General features: G+C 45.1%; 1 protein-coding gene across 4 annotated transcripts in view; it reads left to right on the top strand.

Annotated features, from left to right (window-relative positions):
* myo5b (myosin VB) overlaps positions 1–22,292 on the top strand; it is a 299,598-nt gene that overhangs the window by 159,008 nt on the left and 118,298 nt on the right. For all 4 annotated transcript variants that reach the window (XM_038790508.1, XM_038790510.1, XM_038790509.1 and 1 more), the window contains exons 10-15: positions 5,179–5,444; positions 5,862–5,943; positions 6,159–6,299; positions 11,697–11,819; positions 16,009–16,092; positions 21,396–21,542. In XM_038790508.1, coding sequence (XP_038646436.1) covers positions 5,179–5,444; positions 5,862–5,943; positions 6,159–6,299; positions 11,697–11,819; positions 16,009–16,092; positions 21,396–21,542 — 843 coding nt within the window. The remainder of the gene's footprint in view (positions 1–5,178; positions 5,445–5,861; positions 5,944–6,158; positions 6,300–11,696; positions 11,820–16,008; positions 16,093–21,395; positions 21,543–22,292) is intronic.

Below are 22,292 nucleotides of genomic sequence, written 5' to 3'. Positions count from 1 at the left end.
TTGACTGTACGGGTATGCATAAGGTGTTGTGGAAGAGTTCCAGGCCGCCCAAGGGATTGGCATGAAGTAGCATTAAATATGGAATGACATCAACATTTTGGGATTATCATTTATCAACGTTTAATTGCACAGGTGATATCAATATTGTAACTCGAGGTGCAGGGCAGTGTCGGGGATGCAGTGAAATACTTATTCATAGATCGCCCCCTCCCCCTTGCCTTCCTCAACTGTTCCACTGCTTTCCCTGTGGTCAACAGCCCAAACTCTACCTGTAACCTCTGACTACTGCCTTCAAAGCTTCCCAGACCGTCGCTGCAGAGAACTCCCCCTCCCCCATATCATTTGTTTCCAGGTAGTTCTGGATGGACTTGTTAACCTGCCCACAGACCACCTAGTCCGCTAGCAACCCCACATCCAGTCTCCACCCCAGGCGTTGCCCTCTCTCCACACTAACCCGTAGATCCACCCAATGTGGGCCATGATCCGACACTGCGATTGCCGAGTACCCAGTATCCACCACCTTCCGTATGAGCGCCCTGCTCAGAACAAAAAAGTCGATGCGAGAGTATACCTTGTGGACATGTGAAAAAAAGGAAAACTTCTTCGTCCTCAGCCGTGCAAACCTCCATGGGTCTACTCATCCCATCTGTTCCATAAACCCCTTCAATTCCTGTGCCGCAGCCGGCCTCCTCCCTGTCCTGGATTTTGACCGGTCCAATTCCGGATCAATGACCGTGTTGAAGTCCCCTCCCATGATCAGGTTATGTGACTGTATGTCTGGGATCTTACCTAACACCCGCCTCATAAATTCCATGTCGTCCCAATTCGGAGCATATATGTTGCACAAGTACCACTCTCATCTTCTCCAGCTTCCCACTCACCATTATGTACCTACCCCTCTTGTCTGACACGATTCTCCCTGCCTCGAATGCCACTCGTTTGCTGATCAAGATCGCTACACCCCTGGTCTTTGAGTCCAGTGATGAGTTTTCATTTACCAACTCAAATAGGTTTGTATTTGTTTGCATGGCACTGACGATCTGAATTTTTTTGAGGTTGTATTAGGAAACCAAGATAGTTTAAAGGATTTATATTTGTATTAGTAAACATTAGAAAAAAGAACAAAGAAAAAAAGAAAAATTACAGCACAGGAATAGGCCCTTCGGTCCTCCAAGCCTGTGCCGATCCAGATCCTCTAACTAAAACTGTTGCCTATTTTCTAAGGATCTGTATCCCTCTGCTCGCTGCCCATTCATGTATCGAGATACATCTTAAATGATGCTATCGTGCCCGCCTTTACCACCTCCGCCGGCAATGCGTTCCAGGCACCCACCACCCTCTGCGTAAAGAACTTTCCACGCATATCTCCCTTAAACCTTTCCCCTCTCACCTTGAACTCGTGACCCTTAGTAATTGAGTCCCCCACTTTGGCGAAAAAGCTTCTTGCTATCCACCCTGTCTATACGTCTCATGATTTTGTAGACGTCAATGAGGTCCCCTTCAACCTCCATCTTTCTAATGAAAATAATCCTAATCTACTCAACCTCTCTTCATAGCTAGTGCCCTCCAAAGATGTGCAGGTTAGGTGGATTGGCCATGATAAATTGCCCTTAGTGTCCAAAATTGCCCTTAGTGTTGGGTGGGGTTACTGGGTTATGGGGATAAGGTGGAGGTGTTGACCTTGGGTAGGGTGCTCTTTCCAAGAGCCGGTGCAAACTCGATGGGCCGAATGGCCTCCTTCTGCACTGCAAATTCTATGATGTCTATGAAATTCTATACCAGGCAACATCCTGGTGAACCTCCTCTGCACTTTTCTCCAAAGCATCCACATCTTTTTGGTAATGTGGCGACCAGAACTGTACGCAGTATTCCAAATGTGTCCGAACCAAAATATTATACAACTGTAACATGACCTGCCAACTCTTGTACTCAGTACCCCTTCCGATGAAGGAAAGCATGCTGTATGCCTTCTTGACCACTCTATCGACCTGCGCAGCCATCTTCAGGGTGCAGTGGACCTGAACACCCAGATATCTCTGTACATCAATTTTCCCCAGGGCTTTTTCATTTACCGTATAGTTCGCTCTTGAATTAGATCTTCCAAAATGCATCACCTCGCATTTGCCCGGATAGAACTCCATCTGCCATTTCTCCACCCAACTCTCCAAACTATCTATATTTTGCTTTTATTAGAAATAAGGTATAGTTTTAAGTGGGTTTAATTTAATGTTTCTGTGCCTGGAAAGGTAAAACTTATAGCATAGTGGACAAAGAGGCCATTGGAGGTGGGGGGCATGAGTTGCCATGGAGGATAAGAGAGACCAATGGGGGTGCGGGAGTTAATGAGGGGATGAATTGGCATGGAGACTATCGGGTGCAATGTGGGGATAGGTGGGACTATGAGTTAGCATGGAGTTTCTGAGGGGTCATGGGATTAGGTGGGGATCTGTGTCGGGGTATGAAGGATGAGGACTAGAGGGCCTAATATATAACCAAACAACTGGGATAACGTTGAACAGACAACCGAGGCAGGCCTTTTAAACAAACCGCTTTGGTACTCAGCAGCCCCTTTGGTCACTTTCGATCTGTGTCTGAGATCGGTGGGCCTGACTCCATCCGCAATGGCTCACCCGGAGCAGAAAATCTGCCATTCGGGATACTTGCTGGTCAAGAAAGCTCCAAGCTTAGAGGTTTATCCCTCATTGTGGCAATGTGACATTTCTCCATTTGACACTGCAGCAACCCTGTGGCTTCCCTGGGCCATTTTATGATGATGCCAGAAGCTTACTGATTTCAGAGTGGCCGCCCCTCCCCATCCAACTCTGGAGAACCGGCCTCCTGATGGGGTGTCCTTTTAAATTCAGCTTCCAAATGTAGTTTGAATTAGGGCACCTGGAACTGGACTAAAGCTACCCAAGCTAGTTTCCTGCAGACAGAAGGAATAAGTATTTTGTGAATATTTTCAGGAAACTCCTGTATAAAATTGACCACTGTTTCTGTCTGGTAACCATGCTGGATGTGCATGTGTGGGGACAGACAAGACATTATTTTTATTCATTCATGGGATGCGGGTGCCAATGACTAGACCAGCATTTATTGCCCATCCCTAGTGGCCCTTGAGAAGGTGACGGTGATCTGTCTTCTTGAACCTTTGTAGTCCCTGAGGTGTAGGTCCACCCAGAATGCTGTTAGAGAGGGAGTTGCAGGATTTTGCCCCAGCGATAGTGAAAGATCAGCAATATATTTCCAAGTCAGGGTGGTGAGTGACTTGGAGGGGAACCTCCAGGTGGTGGGGTTCCCATGTATCTGCTACTATTGTCCTTCTAGATGGTTGTAGTCTTAGGTTTGGAAGATGCTGCCTAAGGAACCTTGATGGGTTCCTGCTGTGCATTTTGTAGATGGTACGCACAGCTGTCACTGTTATCTTCTCTAACTGCAGGAAGTCGTACAGGTCACCCAACCATGCTGATACCCCCGGTGGCGATTCTGACCGCGACTCCAGTAAAATTTGTCGCTGTGCAATCAGAGAGGCGAAGGCCAAGACATGGTCTTGATCTTCACCACCCGCTTGCCTTTCTGCTCCCCCAGCCACTTATATATATCCCCAATTCTCCCCTCCTCTTCCACATCCGGAAGCAGCGGTTGCTCCAGCAGGGTGTTCCAGCAGGAACCCCTTCCAGACCTTTCGTGTAAAGTCCCTGACCTGTAGATACCTGAACTCACTCCCCCTCGGCAGCTCTACCCTCTCCCTTAGTGGAGAGCATTCCAGTACATTCCTGACTTGTGCCTTGTCGATGGTGGACTGGATTTGGAGAATCAGGAGGTGAGTTGCTTGCCACAGGATTCCGGGTTTTTGACCTGCTCTGCTGGCCACTGTATTACTATGGCCAGTCCAGTTCACTTTCTGGTCAATGGTATCCCCCAGGATGTTGATAAGGGGGATTCAGCGATGGTAACGCCATTGCATGTCAAGGGGTGATGGTTAGATCCTCTCTTGTAGGAGATGGTCATTGCATGGGACATGGGTGGCACGATTGTTGCTTGTCACTTAACAGCTGAAGCCTGGATATTGTCCAGGTCTTGCTGCATTTGGACATGAACTGCTTCAGTATCTGAGGAATCGTGAATGATACTGAATATTGTGCAGTCATCCGCAAACATCTACACTTTTGACCTTATCTTGCAACATGCTTGGCTTGATGCTCCACTGTGTTTGAAGGGTTCACCAGTGCTCACTCCTGATGCATTATATTCATAATAACCATGTAGACAAGACTAGTCCCAGAAGTGTACAGCTACTGTTTACTCAATTGCAGTGCCCAATACTCTTGACCTTTTTTTCTCCCCGCCTACTGATGTATCAGGCAGGTTGGTTCAATGTGGACTGCACTCGACGCAGGGAAGTTAGAAACAGACGTCTAACACTGGAGAAGATCCAATACTGTTTTATTCAGCTATAGAACTGCTCTACATATTCAGCTGTGGGTCGACACTATACTGATCTGACTGGTGACCTTGTAGTAGCCTGACCAGACTTACTAGCTTACCGCATGGTGTTTGCAGTTGCTAGCTCGTGGACTCTGTCTGTCTCAGTAGCTGTGTCCCGAGAGAGCGGGAAACCGAGTGCCCTCTGGCTTTATAGTGGTAGTGTCCTGTCTGGTAATTGGCTGCACTGTGTTGTATGCTTACTGGTCATCCTATGTGTCAATCACTCCCTGTCTGCATCTCATTATATACATGAGTGGATATTATGACACCTACTTCCTTCTGAAGCTGTTGACTGCTTGATTGAAATAAGGTACCATTGGCACTGGGTAAGTACTTTGCCCAAATGACTATTCAAATGTAAGCCTTGATAGTAAGTAACTGGGGAGATTTTGTGTATTAATATAGCCCCACAGCTATTGTTCCAACCACTGGGCCTTCTTTTCAACGTTGGTGTGGAAAGGAAAACCAGGTGAGGTGTAAGCTGGGCAGCCAATCCACTAAAGACCATTCTACAGATTAGTTGAAGTATTCAACTTTAATAGAAACACCCAACTTCAGCCTATCATCCCATTTTAATTTAGTAGCCTCTTGATATGCAAGTGACTGTTGTAGTGAGTAGAAGGGTTTTGACAAATTGATTGGACAGAAAGCAATTGTTAATGCGCTACTTGTTAATTTTTGTGCTTTCAGGGAAAAGATCAGCACTTGAACTACTTCTGCGATTTACTGGGAGTAGAGCACGATCAGATGCAACACTGGCTGTGTCACCGGAAGCTTGTCACAACGTCTGAAACCTATGTCAAGACTATGTCCAAACAGCATGGCATCAATGCCAGAAATGCACTGGCCAAGCACATTTATGCTCAGCTTTTCAACTGGATTGTGGATCACATCAATAAAGCACTGCACACGACCAGCAAACAGCACTCATTCATTGGAGTGCTGGATATTTACGGGTACAGAATGGAATGGGGTTACCACAAGATTGAGCAATGTATAGCTATAGCTGCATTTTCAAACTCTGACTCTTTTGTGCTGTTTCATTTACTATTTATTTGTCTTTTTCTCTCCCAAATCCAATCTTTCTTTCCATCTTCCACTTCCGGTGCCTTTTTTGGCATTGATTTCCCCCACTGTATCTTCCTTCTCCATCTCTGTTTATTTCTCATGAATTAAGGGGATACAGTATTGTTCCCATCGTTATCCAAAGATGCAACGTTGCGTTTGTATTGTTATCAGCTTGTACTGTCAATTTGCTTGATGCCTTGCTCCAGAAAATTCTGGATTACTGTTCTAGTTACTACCTTGTCCCACTAAGACCAAATTGATGTATTCACAGAAGTGATGGTGTCTTTCTTCCCTGTCTATTGCAGGTTTGAAACATTTGAAATCAACAGTTTTGAACAGTTCTGCATCAACTATGCCAATGAAAAACTGCAGCAGCAATTTAACCTGGTGAGACCACTGAACTATATACACATGTATGTGCTAAAACCTTTCTTTTGCTACTGGTACATTCAATTCTAAAGGCAGCAGGTTAACTTGGTCTTTGAATTTGCCTTGACTCAAATGTTACTCTTATAATGGTGGATGAATAAAATGGAGGTTGCCAGTAATAGATGTCTTTTTAACAAAACTACTGTTTGTTGAGTGCTTTCAATGTTTTTCAGCATGTCTTCAAACTGGAACAGGAGGAATACATGAAGGAACAAATACCATGGACACTCATTGACTTCTCTGACAATCAACCTTGCATTGACCTTATTGAGGCTAAATTGGGCATTTTAGACTTGTTGGATGAAGAATGCAAGGTAAATGCGTTATTGCAGTTTTTTTAAATTACTTTATCAGAGTTACAAAGCCAGAGCTCAGAGTGTGGACAGGGGCAAACCCCTTAATCCAGCTCCTTACCTGCTCCAAAAAAGAATTCAAATTGAAATTGAATCCAGTTCATGGTCGCCACAAGAGTGACATGCCAAATCCAGGAATTATACCTGACATCACGCTCATCTGAGCCAAAAGGCCGAGTAACGATCATTATTACAGATTTTAACTCTTGCCCGACTTAGTTTTCTTTTAATTGAGGAATAATTGTCGTCCTCCGATTTCATTGTAAGGTTGATCAATTTCTTAACATGGGTGACTGTGATAGCCCTGCTGCTCAGTGGAGGGGGAAATCCAACATGTATTTAGGCTGGAGAGGAGGCAGACAGGTTGGATTGTAAGATTGAAAAGGCGAGCAACTGCTTGGGATTTTGCTAAAATGGTTTGGCAAATTTATATATTTTTTGAAGTCTTAAAACCTGGAGTGACCCACACAGTTTATTGGAACATCCAAGGAAATATTACGGCAGTGAACATCCTTGAAAGGGAATAAGCCACCAGGGTTGGATGAAATGATCCCAGGCTGGAAATATTGGATGTTCTGACCATCATTTTCTAATTCTCACTGAATGCATGTGTGGTATCGCAGGATTGGAGAAATGCTAATAATGTACCTGCATGTAAAAATGGAGCAAGGAAATTACGCCAGTCTGTCTAACCTCAGTAGTAGATAAAGCATTGGAATCAATCCTAAGAGACTGGATAAACTGCAACCAAATAAAGTTACCAGGGTTTGTTATCCGCAGATTGCGCCTGACTAAATTGATTCAGGGGGCGATTCTCCAATATGGAGCCCAAGCATTCACGCCATTGTGAACGACGTCGCGTTTCACGACGGCACGAACCGGGCCCTGGTATGACCGATTCTGGCCCCCACAGGGGGCCAGCACGGCGCTGGAGTGGTTCATGCCATTCCAGCCTCCTGTTGTGGTGCCAAATGGGCACCGCGCCAACCAGCGCATGCGCAGTTGGGCCGCGCCAACCCCGACTCAACATGGCGTTGGTGTTCAGGGGCCGGTGCGCCAGAAAGTAGGCCGGGGGGGGGGGAAGAGAGGCCAGCCCGCCAATCGGTGGGCCCCGATCGCGGGCCAGACCCCATCGGAAGGCCGCCCCCCGACCGTTCCCCAGAGTTCCCGCTGACAGTGACCAGGGGTGAATGGCACCGGCGGGACTCTGTCGTATCGGCGTGGCCGCTCGGCCCATCCGGGCCGGAGAATCAGCGGCCGGCGCCGTGCCAAATGCGCCGGTGCAAATGGTGGCGATTCTCTCCACTTTGGAGAATTGCGCGCTGTCGTCGTGGCGCGGTTGCGGCGATTCTCTGGCCCGGCGCGGGGCTCTGAGAATCGCCCCCAAAATGTTTTGACAATGTAGCTAGGAGAATTGGGGAGACCAAACACAGATTGGGTGACTGCTTTGTGGAACATCTTCGCTCAGTGCCCAGGTATGACCCCCAACGTTCCTGTCACTTTCCATTTAAACGCAACATCTTGGCCTGATGCCCACATGTCTGTCCTTGGCCTGCTGCAATGTACCAGCGAAGCCCAATGCAAAATGGAAGAACAATACCTCATCTTGCCACGAGGCACATTGCAGCCTTCTGGACTCAACATTTGAGTTCAACAACTTTAGGCTGGAAACTTCCTCTGCCATCTCGTCCCTGGGAGCGATTTTGAGCCCTCTCTCACCGCCTGTGAGAAACTTGGAGCGGGCTTATAATCCAGAGAGAACCGAAACACGTAATTCTTTCTGGCCCCGTTGGCTATTGGAATCTCCACCCCTGTGCCATTGGAGTAGTCTGAATCAGCGCCGCCCAAGACTGGGAACCTCATTTTAATACATTAGCATGCCATTAGTGAGCACTCTCCAGACTTACACCCCTCAGTGACTATGGTTTTCATGCTGCCATCCCCTCTCATGTATCTGAATCAAGTGCTGGGGAAACGTTCAGATGGAGTTCCCAGTGATTGCAGTGATTACATTTCTCCAGGTCGCAGAGTGATTCGTGTGGGGAGAAAAACTTGTTTTTAAGAGGCTTAAGATTCTGTGAGAAATCCCACTGACTCAGGACAGACAATTAAGTTTTTTTGGAGGATTTCACCCCTGACAGCACTGACTTTTGTTTTCCTATTAACACGTTCTGCTATCTTAACTTTATGCCGCCATTAAGGGTAGCTCGGTAGCATGGTGGTTAGCACAAGTTGCTTCACAGCTCCAGGGTCCCAGGTTCGATTCCCGGCTTGGGTCACTGTGCAGAGTCTACACGTTCTCCCCGTGTCTGCGTGGGTTTCCTCCGGGTGCTCCGGTTTCCTCCCACAGTCCAAAGACGCGCGGGTTAGGTGGATTGGCCATGATAAATCTCCCTTCGTGACCAAAAAGATTGAGTCTGGGTTGTGGGGATGTGTGGAAACGTGAGTTGAGTGGGGTGCTCTTTGTAAGGGCTGGTGTAGACTCGATGGGCCGAATTTTTGCACTGTAAATTCCCGTACCAGCCTCCCCGAACAGGCGCCGGAATGTGGCGACTAGGGGCTTTTCACAGTAACTTCATTTGAAGCCTACTTGTGACAATAAGCGATTTTCATTTCATTTTCATTTCATTTCATGATCTATGATCAGGAACTTCACTGTCACTCTGGTGCGGCAGGGCCTAACACAGCGGCCAGTGCCAGCTCCACAGAGGTCGGGGCACCATCTTTAAAGGGCTGGAATTAAATTCCCCCCACCTCCTCTACGGACATGGAGGAACCCCATCAGGGTGACCCCCCCCCAAATAGGTGCTGGGGGCTCTCTCTCTCTCTCTCTCCCCCCCCCCCCCCCCCCCCCCCCACCCCACAACCACAGCCATATCACGGGCACTCTTTCCGCCACCATCCTTCACAGTCATTGTCACCCCACCACGCCACACATAAGAGGAACCGCCAAATGGGGCTTCCCGGAGGACCTGTCGCTGGCACTTCACCCGGCACAGGTAGGCAGGTGGAAGCGCCAGGGTCCTGTCCGGGCACGTCACTGTCCCTCCGGGCTATTCTTGTCTTAACGCATCGACTGATTCCTGTATAGCTGTTGTAACCCCACCAATGTGACGTCACTTCGGTGAGGTATGAATAATGAGGGGGATCATCTGGCTGGGAAGTCTGTTAGTCTTGTATCGATGTGTTAAAATATATGGAAATGAGTTTCCTGCCCTCTGTTTGCCAAGGATGGCAAGTGATGCTCGGGGATGAGAGGCCAGTTTTGGAGAAGAAGATATTTATTTGCCCTTGAAAGTGGGGACTGTTGCCCTTAGCTGCTCCAGTGGTGCCTATTTATTAAAAAAACAAGATGATTTTAAAATCTGTTCTGCTGATGCTTGCTCTTATTATCGAGGGAATTTATTTATTCTAATTGACAACCAAGTTCAGTTGTGAAAGCCTTGATAGGGTTTCTCTGAGTGTGTTCAAGATAGAGACCAATAGATTTCTAGATGTAATAAGCCAGCAAGGGATGGGGGGTAAACTGGGAAAATTATATTGAGGTGAAAGATCAGCCCTGATCTAATTGAACAGGGGAGCAGGCGCAAGGGGCTGAAGTGCCTACTACTGCTCCTATTTCCTTTGTTCCTATTGCAAAGAAGCAGCATTGCCACTGCTACTCCAGCTAATGTCCTGTGTGCACCAATGTCTGCAGTAAGTAGACAATAATGAGTTACAGACCTGATGCATTAGGTCTTCAGTGGTGTTGCATTTCCTGGGGAAGCCCTACGATACTCTCAAAGCTCCCACCTGAAACAGGATCGGGGTATTTAAATTTCATGTTTATGTTGCAGGAGACATTCTGTAATGTCTTGCGCATCATTTTCCAGCAATTTTGGCAGGCAGCCACATGGAAAGGAGATCACCCTTGTAAAATCGCTGACTGCCTCTCTAAATAGCAGGGAAAATGTGATTTTATATGGTGTGGTGACAGGCCTTCACTTGTGTGTGAGTTTGCAGGAAACAGCAACCAGAGTGCAAAATGGATTTATTTATTTCTGTAGGCATTCAAAACTTGACTATCCTTGCCCCTCGGTTTAAAGCAAGTGCCGTGTCCTAGCATTCACCCTATATACTTAAAATTGCCAAACCAAGACGAACAATGCGGTTCACTTAAGGTCAAGGCAGGCACTTGTCTAACGCTCAATTTTCGAGTTGCACTGGGTCAAGGGACAAAAATGAAAACGGCTGCATTGGTGGAACAATGATGGGTGAATTATACTGGAGCCAAGGTCCCTGCACCCTCATCCAGTTAAAAAAAAATTGGAGGTGGGGGGGGAGGGGTCATGGCGGGATAGCCACCCAAGGGGAAGAACCATAGAGTCAGAGTTTTTAACAGCACAGAAAGTGGCCCTTCGACCCATCATGACCATGCCGGCCATCAAGCAACGATAATCCCATTTTCCAGCACTTGGCCCATAGCCTTTTATGCTATGGCATTTCAAGTGCTTATCTAAATACTACTTAAATGTTCTGAGGATTTCCACTGCTACCATCCTTTCAGGCAGTGAGTTTCAGATTCCCAATACCCTCTGGGTAAAAACGTTTCCCCTCTAAACTTCCTGCCCATTACCTTAAATCTATGACCTCTCCACCAAGAGGAAATGTTCCTTCCTATCCACTCTATCTATGCCCCTCATAATCTTATGCACCTCAATTAAGTAACCCCATCCCAGCTTTATCTGCACCAAGGAAACAACCCCAGATTAACTAGTCTCTCTTGCTAGCTGAAATAGAGCTGCAGCCACTTAAAGGCCAAATAGTCATTAATAGGCTGGAGATAGGATTCCTACTCCTCGGGGACAGAGGCCAGGAGCTCTCCGGCGATTTGGGCCAGGAGAACGTGTGCGGTGATGGATTGGAATTGATGAGTGTTTGGATGCCTCGTTGGGTGACAAGCTGGCATGACTCGGGCTAGTTAAGAAGAGATTCCCTGACACTCACCCCGCCCCTAATCACCACTAGCCATGGTGTGGGCCTCTCCCATCCTTGGTTAAGTGCCAACAGAATGGGGATGAGGCAATTAAATGGTTAAGGGCCTCTCTTGGCCCAATGGAGGCCAGGCCACCCACTGAATTTAACATGCCTTCCTGCCTTCAAACCCATTTGCAATAGTGTGTTAAATCCAGCCTGATTGTGTCCACAGACTTCTTATAATTTGGAAAAGAGAGGACCATCTGTGTTACAGTCATCGGTTCTCAAAGATACTAAAAGGGTTTTTCTGCCTGCTGTTTCACAAATGCCACATTCAAAAGCTTTCTTACTGGTGAGATATAATTAGTTTCTAAGTCAAGTTGGTTTTGTGCCTCCTTTCAGATGCCAAAAGGAACAGACCAGAGCTGGGCCCAGAAGCTCTATGACCTCCATTCAAACAGCCAGTACTTTCAGAAACCACGAATGTCCAACATTGCTTTTGTTATTATACATTTTGCTGATAAGGTAGGTAACAAAGTGGCGATTATTCCACACATTGGGGTTTATATCCACACATGCTCAGCAAACTTGCTCATTTTGCTGTCAGTGTCTTTAGTTTCAGAGTTAAGAGGGTGAACCAGAGGGTGGCATGGTGGCACAGTGGTTAGCACTGCTGCCTCACAGCGCTGAGGACCCGGGTTTAATCCCGGCCCGGGTCACTGTCCGTATGGAGTTTGCACGTTCTCCCCGTGTCTGCGTGGGTCTCATCCCCACAACTGAAAGATGTGCAGGGTAGGTGGATTAGCCACGCTAAATTGCCCCTTAATTGGGATAAAGCATTAAAAAAAAATATGGCGAACCAGAAATAAAACAGAGGAACTTAAATTTACATTCAGTAATGATTGGAAAATAAAATGGACCCAGACTCTCACAAACCATGTTTTTGTCACCTCCAGACTCAACTATTCTGGTGCTCTCCTGTCCAGTTTCTCAACCACTGTAACTTTCAGATCTTTTAAAACTCTGCTGTCCGTGTCCTAACTTATTCGAAGCCCCGCTGACCTATTACCCATGTGCTGAGTGATGTACACTGACTCCTGATTTTAAAATAATCATCCACACCGTCTGATTCTTCCACAGCCACCCCCTCTTGGTCTCCGTAATTCCTCCAGACCTACAAACTTCTGGGAATTCTACATCTTCTGAATCTGCCCTCTATGGATCGTCCTATTCACTTCATCTTGACATTGGCAGCTTCTCTCTCCGAGACCCTAAGCTTTGCAATTCCTTCCCTGGACGTGACTGGACATTTCGTAATAACTGACCCCCACCATCACACCAGTCTTGTTGTTTAGAAACAAGGAGATAGACCAACTGAAAGGCTAACAAAGGCTGACCAACGGCATAAACAAATTGGCCCACCTCCCCAAAAATTGACAATTCAAGAAGGTGATTTTAAGTCATATAATAATAATCTTTATTGTCACAAGTAGGCTTACATTAACACTGTAATGAAGTTATTGTGAAAAGCCCCTAGTCGCCACATTCTGGTGCCTGTTCGGGTACACGGAGGGAGAATTCAGAATGACCAAATTACCTAACAGCACATCTTTCGGGACTTGTGGGAGGAAACCGGAGCACCCGGAGGAAACCCACACAGTCACAAGCAGAATGTGCAGACTCTGCACAGACAGTGACCCAAACCGGGAATTGAACATGGGACCCCTGGCGCTGTGAAGCAACAGTGCTAACCATTGTGCTACCATGCCGCCTGTGATATCAAATATCATGTCAAATCCAACAAGTATATTTACAGCAGGTTTCCCTGATATAATGCATTCAAACATGAAGGGGTAATCTAAATTTTTCGGGCACAAAATTGGTGGTACTTATTAAAATTATCTCCGGACCTGCTCCCCCAAGAAAATTTTGGACATTCATATTAATCTTTATAAAAAAAACGAACAAATCACATTGGGGTTTTCAAAAAAATTAACCTGATCTTAAAAGATACCGATCCCTGTGAAACACCACTGTTTATCATCAGCTATTCTAAAAGCACCGTCCACCGTGACTGGCTGCTTTCTGTCCTTAAGGCAATTTTTAAAAATCCAATTGGATGGTGACCCTCCCATTCCTGAAGCCTTCATTTTGTTAATCGACCTCGACGTCAAATGCTTTAAGTTCCACATGACCAATATCTGCCACAGTCTACATCGACCTTCTCTGTTACTAGTGTATTTTTCTTCTCCTGCTCCCCTTGCCTTCTACAATACTACCTTGCCACTCGTCTTTCACTTTATGTTCTCCAATTCAATTGTTCAACTGAATGTGGTGACATCACTACCTCTAATCTTCCATCTCTTGCATTCAAGTTGGCATGAACCACCACCTCCTGCATTGAATTGGCATTTTCTGCCCAGTTCAAGTGGGTACTTTTATTTTCCCCGGTTACTGCTGAGGGCTCACCTTGCTACAACACCACAAAACATCACATCCATTGTTGGCAACACGGTAGCACAATGGTTAGCACAGTGTCAAGGTCCCAGGTTTCAATGCCAGCTGGGTCACTGTCTGTGCGGAGTCTGCACATTCTCCGTGTCTGTGTGGGTTTCCACCGGGTGCTCTGGTTTCCTCCCACTAGTCCTGAAAGACGTGCTATTGGGCAATTTGGACATTTCTGAATTCTCCCTCTGTGTACCCGAACAGGCGCCAGAATATCACGACTAGGGGCTTTTCACAGTAACTTCATTGCAATGTAAGCCTACTTGTGACAATAAATATTATTAGTATAACTTCTGTCTCGTTCACTCTCTTTATTTCCTTCACCCCTTCGTTGTCTGTTGCTTCCTCTCCTTCATTGCTCTGCATTTTTCCCTTTTCCCTTTCCTTTGTTTCCATCTATTCCTTTCCCTCTCACCCTCCCCACACCCAACCTTGCTCTTTCCCCACAACACCGGTCCAACATGAGTTCCTGAAGTGATTGTGGGTGGCTACATACTGTAAACAAGAATATCTGCCCATATTATGTAACTGCTGGGAAAACTTTCAACATCGGCAAGACTTGGGTATGTTTGGCGAAGCAAAGATTGGCCTGGTCCATGTTGATTTTTCGTCAAAAAATGCTGACATGGATTGCTGCACCAAAATGTTGACAGTTGACATTTAAAACTGAAAGTTGACGGTTTTCAAACCATAAATGCCTAACAGCCTGGATATATTCAAGCTGCAAAATGATTGAACATGCCAAGACAACTTGCTCTGCAGTGAGAGTGCCACCTTGCTATGGCAGGTGGAAATGCAGTAGACATTTGCTTATGAGAGAAATATATAATTCAAGTCCACATTGAAAGAAATCTGATTCTGCACTGGAATGTTATAAAGCAGAGTTTACAAAGTACTTACAATTTCAAGTTATGTACACATACATACGTACACACCACATGTGGCCCCAGGTATTGGATGCAAAGCACTCCACGTACAATTTGGAAAACAGGTTGCTTTATGCCACTCTAGTCCTAACTATATTACATGATGAATATCCTGGTGATGAGGAATGTTTTTCATTTTCCTGAAAGTATTTTTTGCAAAGGTGGACACCCTCCAAATTCAGAAGTTCAGCAAATGAAACCAACCCGGCTGAACTCAACTTGGTTAAATGACTCAGAATTTCTGTTTGTCCTTAATCGTCAGTAAGAGGATTCAAACTCTGTTTCCCATCGGAGAGGTTTTGCAGAAGTTTCAGACTTCCCACAATTTTCAGACAATTACCTCAATGACTAAACAAAGAGTGATGAGCTTGCTAGTCCAATTTTTTTGGAAAAATGTTGACGAGTGTATGGAATAACTACTGTTTTGAAAAGTACTTCTGCTACTTCCCAAGGACCTAGTTGGTAAATGCACTGTTAGCCATGTGGAGCTAAGCTTTATTGATCAAGAAAGCGTTAGGTTCCCAGGTCATTGTACATTGTGAATTGCATGGTGAAGGTCATATATAGTTCTCTACATGTAAGTGGGTCTAGCTTCAGTCTCAATCGATTATATTGAGATAGATGGAAGTGTACTTCTATTAGTCTCATGGTGTCTTGGGAGAAACAAAATCAATTTTGTCACCTGATGTCAAGTACATGTGGCACCATATTCCAGCTCGGTTCAGTATTAATGATGGATGATGGGAGAATATTTGAGAGGCTTGTGTGTGGAAAGAAAATTAGCCTTCTGGTTTGGAGAAACCCAATTTACATCAGCACATTATGGCTGATTATGACTTATTTCCACTGTTCAGTGATTCTGTGTACATGTTATAAATGCGCACAATGCATCATGTGCTTTTTCCATCTTTCTCTGCGGTTTATATTTCTCAAGCAGTAGGTCATGCTTGATGCAATTCAATGGGCATTGGCAGGTCGCTTGACTGAGGCTTTACTGAGGCAGACTATTTGACTGTGAAAAGCATCATTGCTGTTTGCATTCCTGCCTTTGCACTTGCAATAGGAATCAGAAGTGTTAATCTTCCTGCTGTGTACAAAGCATTTACTAACCAAACTATTGTACCTTTTTAAAGATTCTGCTCAGTGATATCTTGCATATATTTGTGACAAATTAACTCTTGCATAGACTTGCAAAAGTAGCTTTATAGAAGTGTGTTTTTGTAGGTTAGTTATCCAGTGAATGTTGCCGCCTAACAGAATATGGTTGTTATCCTCTTCTGTAGGTGGAGTATCAGTGTGATGGGTTCCTGGAAAAAAACCGAGACACAGTGCATGAAGAGCAGATCAACATACTGAAGGCCAGCAAGGTATGATGGTGCAGCTTAGAATGCATTTACTTTATATCTGCACTGTAATCCAAGGCTGATGTAGCTTGCTCCACATTAGGCATGTTCTCAAGCAATGCCAGTGTTCAATCAACTTAATTCATGCCATGTATATCTTCCCACGTGGAATGCCACTTGGAAATTTGCAATCTGGGAAAATCCTGCGAGCTGGTGGACTCCCGTAAACAGCTCTGCTTGTTTGAGTGTGTGATTTGGATGGTTTCTGACACTAGGCATTTACTGAAGTTGCTAACTCAGATTGTCATGTGTAGATATATTGTCCACAATATAATTATGGCGTATTGAGCACCAACTGTTCACAAAGTCAGTCCCACTCCTTCAGTAAGATTTCTCCATGATTTCTTCTCTGAAAGCACTGAGTCATATGGCAGCGAACTGTGAGAAGAGCATGGAGAAGTGAGGAGAGATGACAGAAAATTTCTGATTTTGTTCTCGCCTGCATATTTACAAGCGCAGTTTCCGAGGAAAGTCAGCTGGAACACAAACATGAGTGGGAACCCGAGTGGCTGATTTTGGGCCCACACCACCCAACCCATCGGTTGCTGCCCCATCTGATACCAATCTTGGCAGGGGCCCACTCGTTTAATTTTGGATGTTCCAAATCCATAAATCCCGCTGCCTGATCACTAAGGCACTGGCAGACTTGTGTGTTAGTTGTATTCTCTTCAATTTATTGTTGAAATCTAACTACTTCAGGTCGTGAAGGGCCAGCTATAAATAACTTGAGATAGCCCTGTGGAGAAAAGAAAACAGGTACTCAACACATGAGGCTTTAATAACATAGCTGTGAGAAGAGTCGCTTTTGGCAAAATAATAGTTTTACGGGTGAATTCCTTTCAGGCTCAATTGTTGAAAACCATTTTGTTCTTAACTGAAGAAAAGATCTCATGAAGTTTAGTCATAAAGTTTATTAGTTTCCCAATAAAGTAAAATTAATTCATCATATTTTTCCCCAAGGTTTTTATCAAACGCTGGCAGCTGGTTCAATAACCTATTCTGTCAATTGACCACTCCGCACCAGTGAGTTGATTTCCCACGAGCCACTTTCCTTCCGTATCGGTAGACACCGGTCACACATAATGACTGCTTTTAAAAGATATAAAAAATGAAGAGTTGGCATTTGAACAGAGAGCTTGTTTATCCCTTGCGGTCTCGACGGGAAGGTAGTATAACACTTTCACCTTTTTACTTCAGCAGAGACAAAGCATTATTCATTCAACACTACATTAAACATGACTGGACTGCTGCATATACGGGGCAGCAGGTGAAGTGAATTGCAGAATTCTGGAACTGCTGTCGCACCATTCCAGCTGAGTTCAACTACTAGAAGTGTGTCCCTCTCCTAAAAGTAGCATGTTCTGCTTTATTATCCGGGCTTAATTGAAGTGAAGAAGAAAAATTCTTCCCTGCTTTCTCAAACCATTTAGAGAAAAAAAATCCATTGTGTGGTGTGGTACTAATCATGATGCTCTCTGTTTTAACCCATGGACCATTTGAAAATGAAATGAAATGAAAATCGCTTGTTGTCACGAGTAGGCTTCAATGAAGTTACTGTGAAAACCCCCTAGTCGCCACATTCCGGCACCTGTTCGGGGAGGCTGGTACGGGAATTGAACCGTGCTGCTGGCTTGCCTTGGTCTGCTTTCAAAGCCAGTGATTTAGCCCAGTGTGCTAAACCATTTCAACCCATAGATCATTTCAAGCAGTAATAAAATTAGGCCTGGTGACCCTCATGAGAAAAAACAATCAGCCAGGTTTCCTGTGCCTAGAATCGTAGAATGCTGTGGACAGAAGGGAACCATTCAGTCCACCAAAAGTGCTCGCTCTTTCAAAGGGTAACCCAACTAGACCTAACATCCCGGTCTTTCCTCACATCCACGCAATTTTATACTCCAGTTACTTATCCAATTCCCTATTGAAGGCTGCTATTGAATCAATATCCACCACTCTTATCAGGTTGTGCATTCTAAATCCTAATCACTTGTTGCCTAAATTCATTTTTTCTTAAATTTTAATGTTCTTGAATGGGGTGTAAACATTGTTGGCTCGGCTGGCATTTGTTGCCCATCCCTAATTTCCCTTGAGAAGGTGATGGTGAGCTGCTTTCTCTTCGTGCTGCAGACCATGGGGCCTGAGTGCATCCAAAGTGATGTTCAGAAGTTGGCTTCACGTTTTTGACTAAGTGGCCGTGCAAGAATGGTGATATAGTTCCAATTCAGGGTGATGTGTGGCTTGGAGGGGAACTTGTAGGCCGTGGTGGGGACTCCCATGGGTCTGCTGCCCTTGTCCTCCTAGGTGGTAGAGGTCACGCGTTTGAAAGGTGCTCTTAAAAGAATCTACTAAGAAGGGTAGATGAAGTGAGAGATCTTGGCGTACAAGTACACAGGTCCCTAGAGGCAGCAGTTCAAGTAGGCAAGGTTGAAAAGAAGGCATATGGAATGCTCTCCTTCATTGGCAGAAGTATAGAATACAAAAGTAAGGATATAATGTATAAAACACTGGTGAGGCCACAACTGGAGCATCGTGTGCAGTTCTGGTCACCACATTACAGGAAGGACTTAATTGCTCTGGAAAGAGTGCAGAAGAGATTTACAAAAAATGTTTCCAGGGCTAGAAAAGTGTAGCTACAAAGAGATTTTATAGTTTGGGGCTATTTTCGTTGGAACATAAAAGGCTGAGGAGTAACTCGATTGAGGTGTACAAAACTTTGAGGGGTAAAGATAGAATGGACCGGATAAAAAATTTTCCATTGGCAGAAAATTCTAGCACCAGGGTTCAAAGATTCAGGCTGTCGAGGAGACATGAAAAAGAATGTTTTTACAGAGTGTAGTGGGTACCTAGGATTTACTGCCCGAGTTGGTGGTGGAGGCAGAGAAGCCTACTTGTGACAATTAAAGATTATTATTATCGACTGAATTAGCCACCATCAATATCCCCTTGTCCTCCTAGGTGGTAGAGGTTACGAGCTGGTTTAGCTCACTGCGCTAAATCGCTGGCTTTTAAAGCAGACCAAGCAGGCCAACAGCACGGTCCGATTCCCGTACCAGCCTCCCCGGACAGGCGCCGGAATGTGGCGACAAGGGGCTTTTCACAGTGACGTCATTGAAGCCTACTCGTGACAATAAGCGATTTTCATTTTTTTCATTTCATTTTTTTCATCAATATCTTGGGGTTAACAGCCACCAGAAACTTAACTAGACCAGCCTCCTAAATATAATGGCAACAGGAGCAGGTCAGAGGGTGGGGATTCTGCACAAACTATAATTTGTGTGTGGAGCCGGAGGATATAGGTAGGGCTCTAAATTAATACTTTATGTTGGTCTTCATTTGTGAGAAGGATGGCATAGGTATAGAAATCAGAGATAAAATTAACGAGATTAACATATACAGAGAGGAGGTCTGAGTGGCCTGGCAGGCTTAAAAGTAGAAAAATATCCATGGCCAAATGAACTCTTTTTTTAAAAAAAAAGTACCTGGATCTGCACCTTAAGTGCTGTAAAGGACATTGTTATGGGCCGGATGCAGGAAGGTAGGTTTAGAATGAGTACCTGGGTGCCCTCAGGCTGGTAGGGACAAGATGGGTCAAATGGATTCCTTCCATGCTGTAACTTTTCTGTGGTTTTAAGGGCCCTTGGTGAGTTGTTTCAACGGATGGTACACATTGCTGCTCCTATGTGCAGGCGATGGAGGTAGTGAATGTTTAAGGTGGTAGATGAGGTGCTGATCAAACGGGCTGCTTTGTCGTAGATGACGTTGAGCTTCTTGAGTGTTGTTGAACTTGCATTCAGCCAGGCAGTGGAGAGTATTTGATCACACTCCTGACTTGTGCCTTGCAGATGATGGATTAGTTTTTCGCATGCTTGGAATGCGAGCATTTGCAGGTAATTAAGTCTTTATAGATCCAGAGAGAGGGGTAATCCCAGGTTAAAGAGGTGTGAATTGTCTCAAGCCAGGACAGTTGGTAGGATTTCGCAAGCCCAGGCCAGATGGTGGGGGGTGAATGTAATGCAACATGAATCCAAGGTCCCGGTTGAGGCCGTACTTATGTGCGGAACTTGGCTATAGGTTTCTGTTCGGCGATTCTGCGTTGTCGCGCATTCTGAAGGCCGCCTTGGAGAACGCTTACCCAGAGATCAGAGGCTGAATGCTCTTGACTGCTGAAGTGTTCTTCGACTGGAAGGGAACATTCCTGCCTGCTGATTGTCGCGGATGAACGGACATCAAGCACCACCCATCCTGCATATGTTTCTGGAACCTACCTCTTCATTCACCTGAGGAAGGAGCAGTGCTCCGAAAGCTAGCGATTTGAAACAAACCTGTTGGACTCTAACCTGGTGTTGTAAGACTTCTTATTGTGCTCACCCCAGTCCAATGCTGGCATCTCCACATCAATGCCAAGGTATACAAGGCTATGGGCCAAGAACTGCAAAATGGGATGACAATAGTTAGGCGGTTGTTTTTGACCGGTGCTGTAGACCTCTATGATTCTATGAATGATGTTCAGGTCTTGCTGCTTGTGGGCACAGACTGCTTTAGTGTCTGAGGAGTCACATACGGTATTGAACACATAGGCAAGCTTTCCATTTCTTACCTTGCGTTGGAAGGAAGGTCTTGGATAAAGCAGCTGAAGATGCTGGTGTCGAGGACAGGACCTTGAAGAATCCCAGCAGCAATGGCCTGGAGATTGAGATGCTTGACTTCCAGCAACCATAGCCGTCTTTTTTTGTGCCAGGTATGACTCAAACTAGTGAGAGTTTAACCTTGAAACCCATTGACTTAAATTTTGCTAGCGCTACTTGCTTGGTGATATTCTGTCTTGATAGTGGGGGCAGTCATTCTCACTTCACCTGTGAAATGCAGCTGATTTATCCATGTTTGGACCAAGGCTATAACGAGGCTGCCGCTGGTTCTTTTGTCTGATCTAGTTGGTTTTTCTACCTGATTGCTGCTGGACAGTGTACATATGGATGTTAAGACGAGTATAGAATTAAATTTGACTGTGGCACCAGCAGCAAGCACCACCCATCACCCACATCCTTGGTGAGCATTTATTGCCCAGACTTTAACACAAATAACATTGATTTGTCTGAGAGGCTTGAAGGGTTGTCAACAATTGTGGAATTTCTTAACATCTCCAGGAGACAAAGTGGAGCAAAAGGGATCTTTTTACTTGGGGATGGGAGTGGGGGTTCAAATCTCTTCAACTGTTAGTTATGTATATATTGAGTTTTTTTTCAAATCGTCTCCTTTTATTTTGCTTTCAGTATCAACTGGTGGCCGATCTGTTCCAAGATGAGAAGGAACCTGCTACTTCCAACGTAAGGGTGAAAGGTTCAAAAATAACCATTCGACCACTCAAACCTGCCATGAAAGCCCCCAATAAAGAGCACAAGAAAACCGTCGGACATCAGGTACATGTTTTATTTTGTCCCCTTTCCCACCACTGATTTTCTTTATCAACAATCCTGAGGTACAATAGAAGTAAAGTCAGCTTCTTTTTTGCTAATTTTCCGTGTCTATTTTTCCCCTCCTGAAGAGCTGATTTTCATTCTTTGCTACAAGATATGCTACTGTTTTTCCCCATTGCAAGTGTTTCTTGTGGCATGCAGAGCTTTTGCTTTAGTGTTCAAATTCATAGGTACCCACTGGAAAGGGCTTTCTCTGGCATAAACATGCAAACCAGGATCCAAATTGTTTGGTAGATTTGTGGAAAATAAAGGGAAGCAGTTATAGGGAGGGAGGGACTCGGTCTGTCACTGATCTGGAAGTCCGCTGAAACCTGTCAAATGAACATCTAGATTAAACCAATTGTGATTAGTAAGTACTAGACTTGGATGTCTGGAGTAGCAAGTGGCTAGTACAATGTGTAGGTCATCCCATTATACTGGGGATAGATGCTCATTGTATACCTGATGTGGGGACCTTGAGACCGTTGTTAGCTGCTGAGAGTATTACATGCAAACTTAAGCTGAGAAACCATACTTCTATGTCCAAAGTTCAGAGTCCATCACAGGCACAAGCATGTATACATATGGATGTGTACATGCACGAGAAAGTTATGTACAGAGCTTAAGTGGAAAACAAGAAATGGTTAGATGGCTGAAGTGATATAGTCATGAGACAATAGAAAGCATAATGAGAGACACGTATGGCATAGTGAA

The sequence above is a fragment of the Scyliorhinus canicula genome, chromosome 3 (assembly GCF_902713615.1).
Source record: "Scyliorhinus canicula chromosome 3, sScyCan1.1, whole genome shotgun sequence".
NCBI classification, from domain to species: Eukaryota; Metazoa; Chordata; class Chondrichthyes; order Carcharhiniformes; family Scyliorhinidae; genus Scyliorhinus; species Scyliorhinus canicula.
This window is presented reverse-complemented; position numbering and strand designations above follow the sequence as displayed.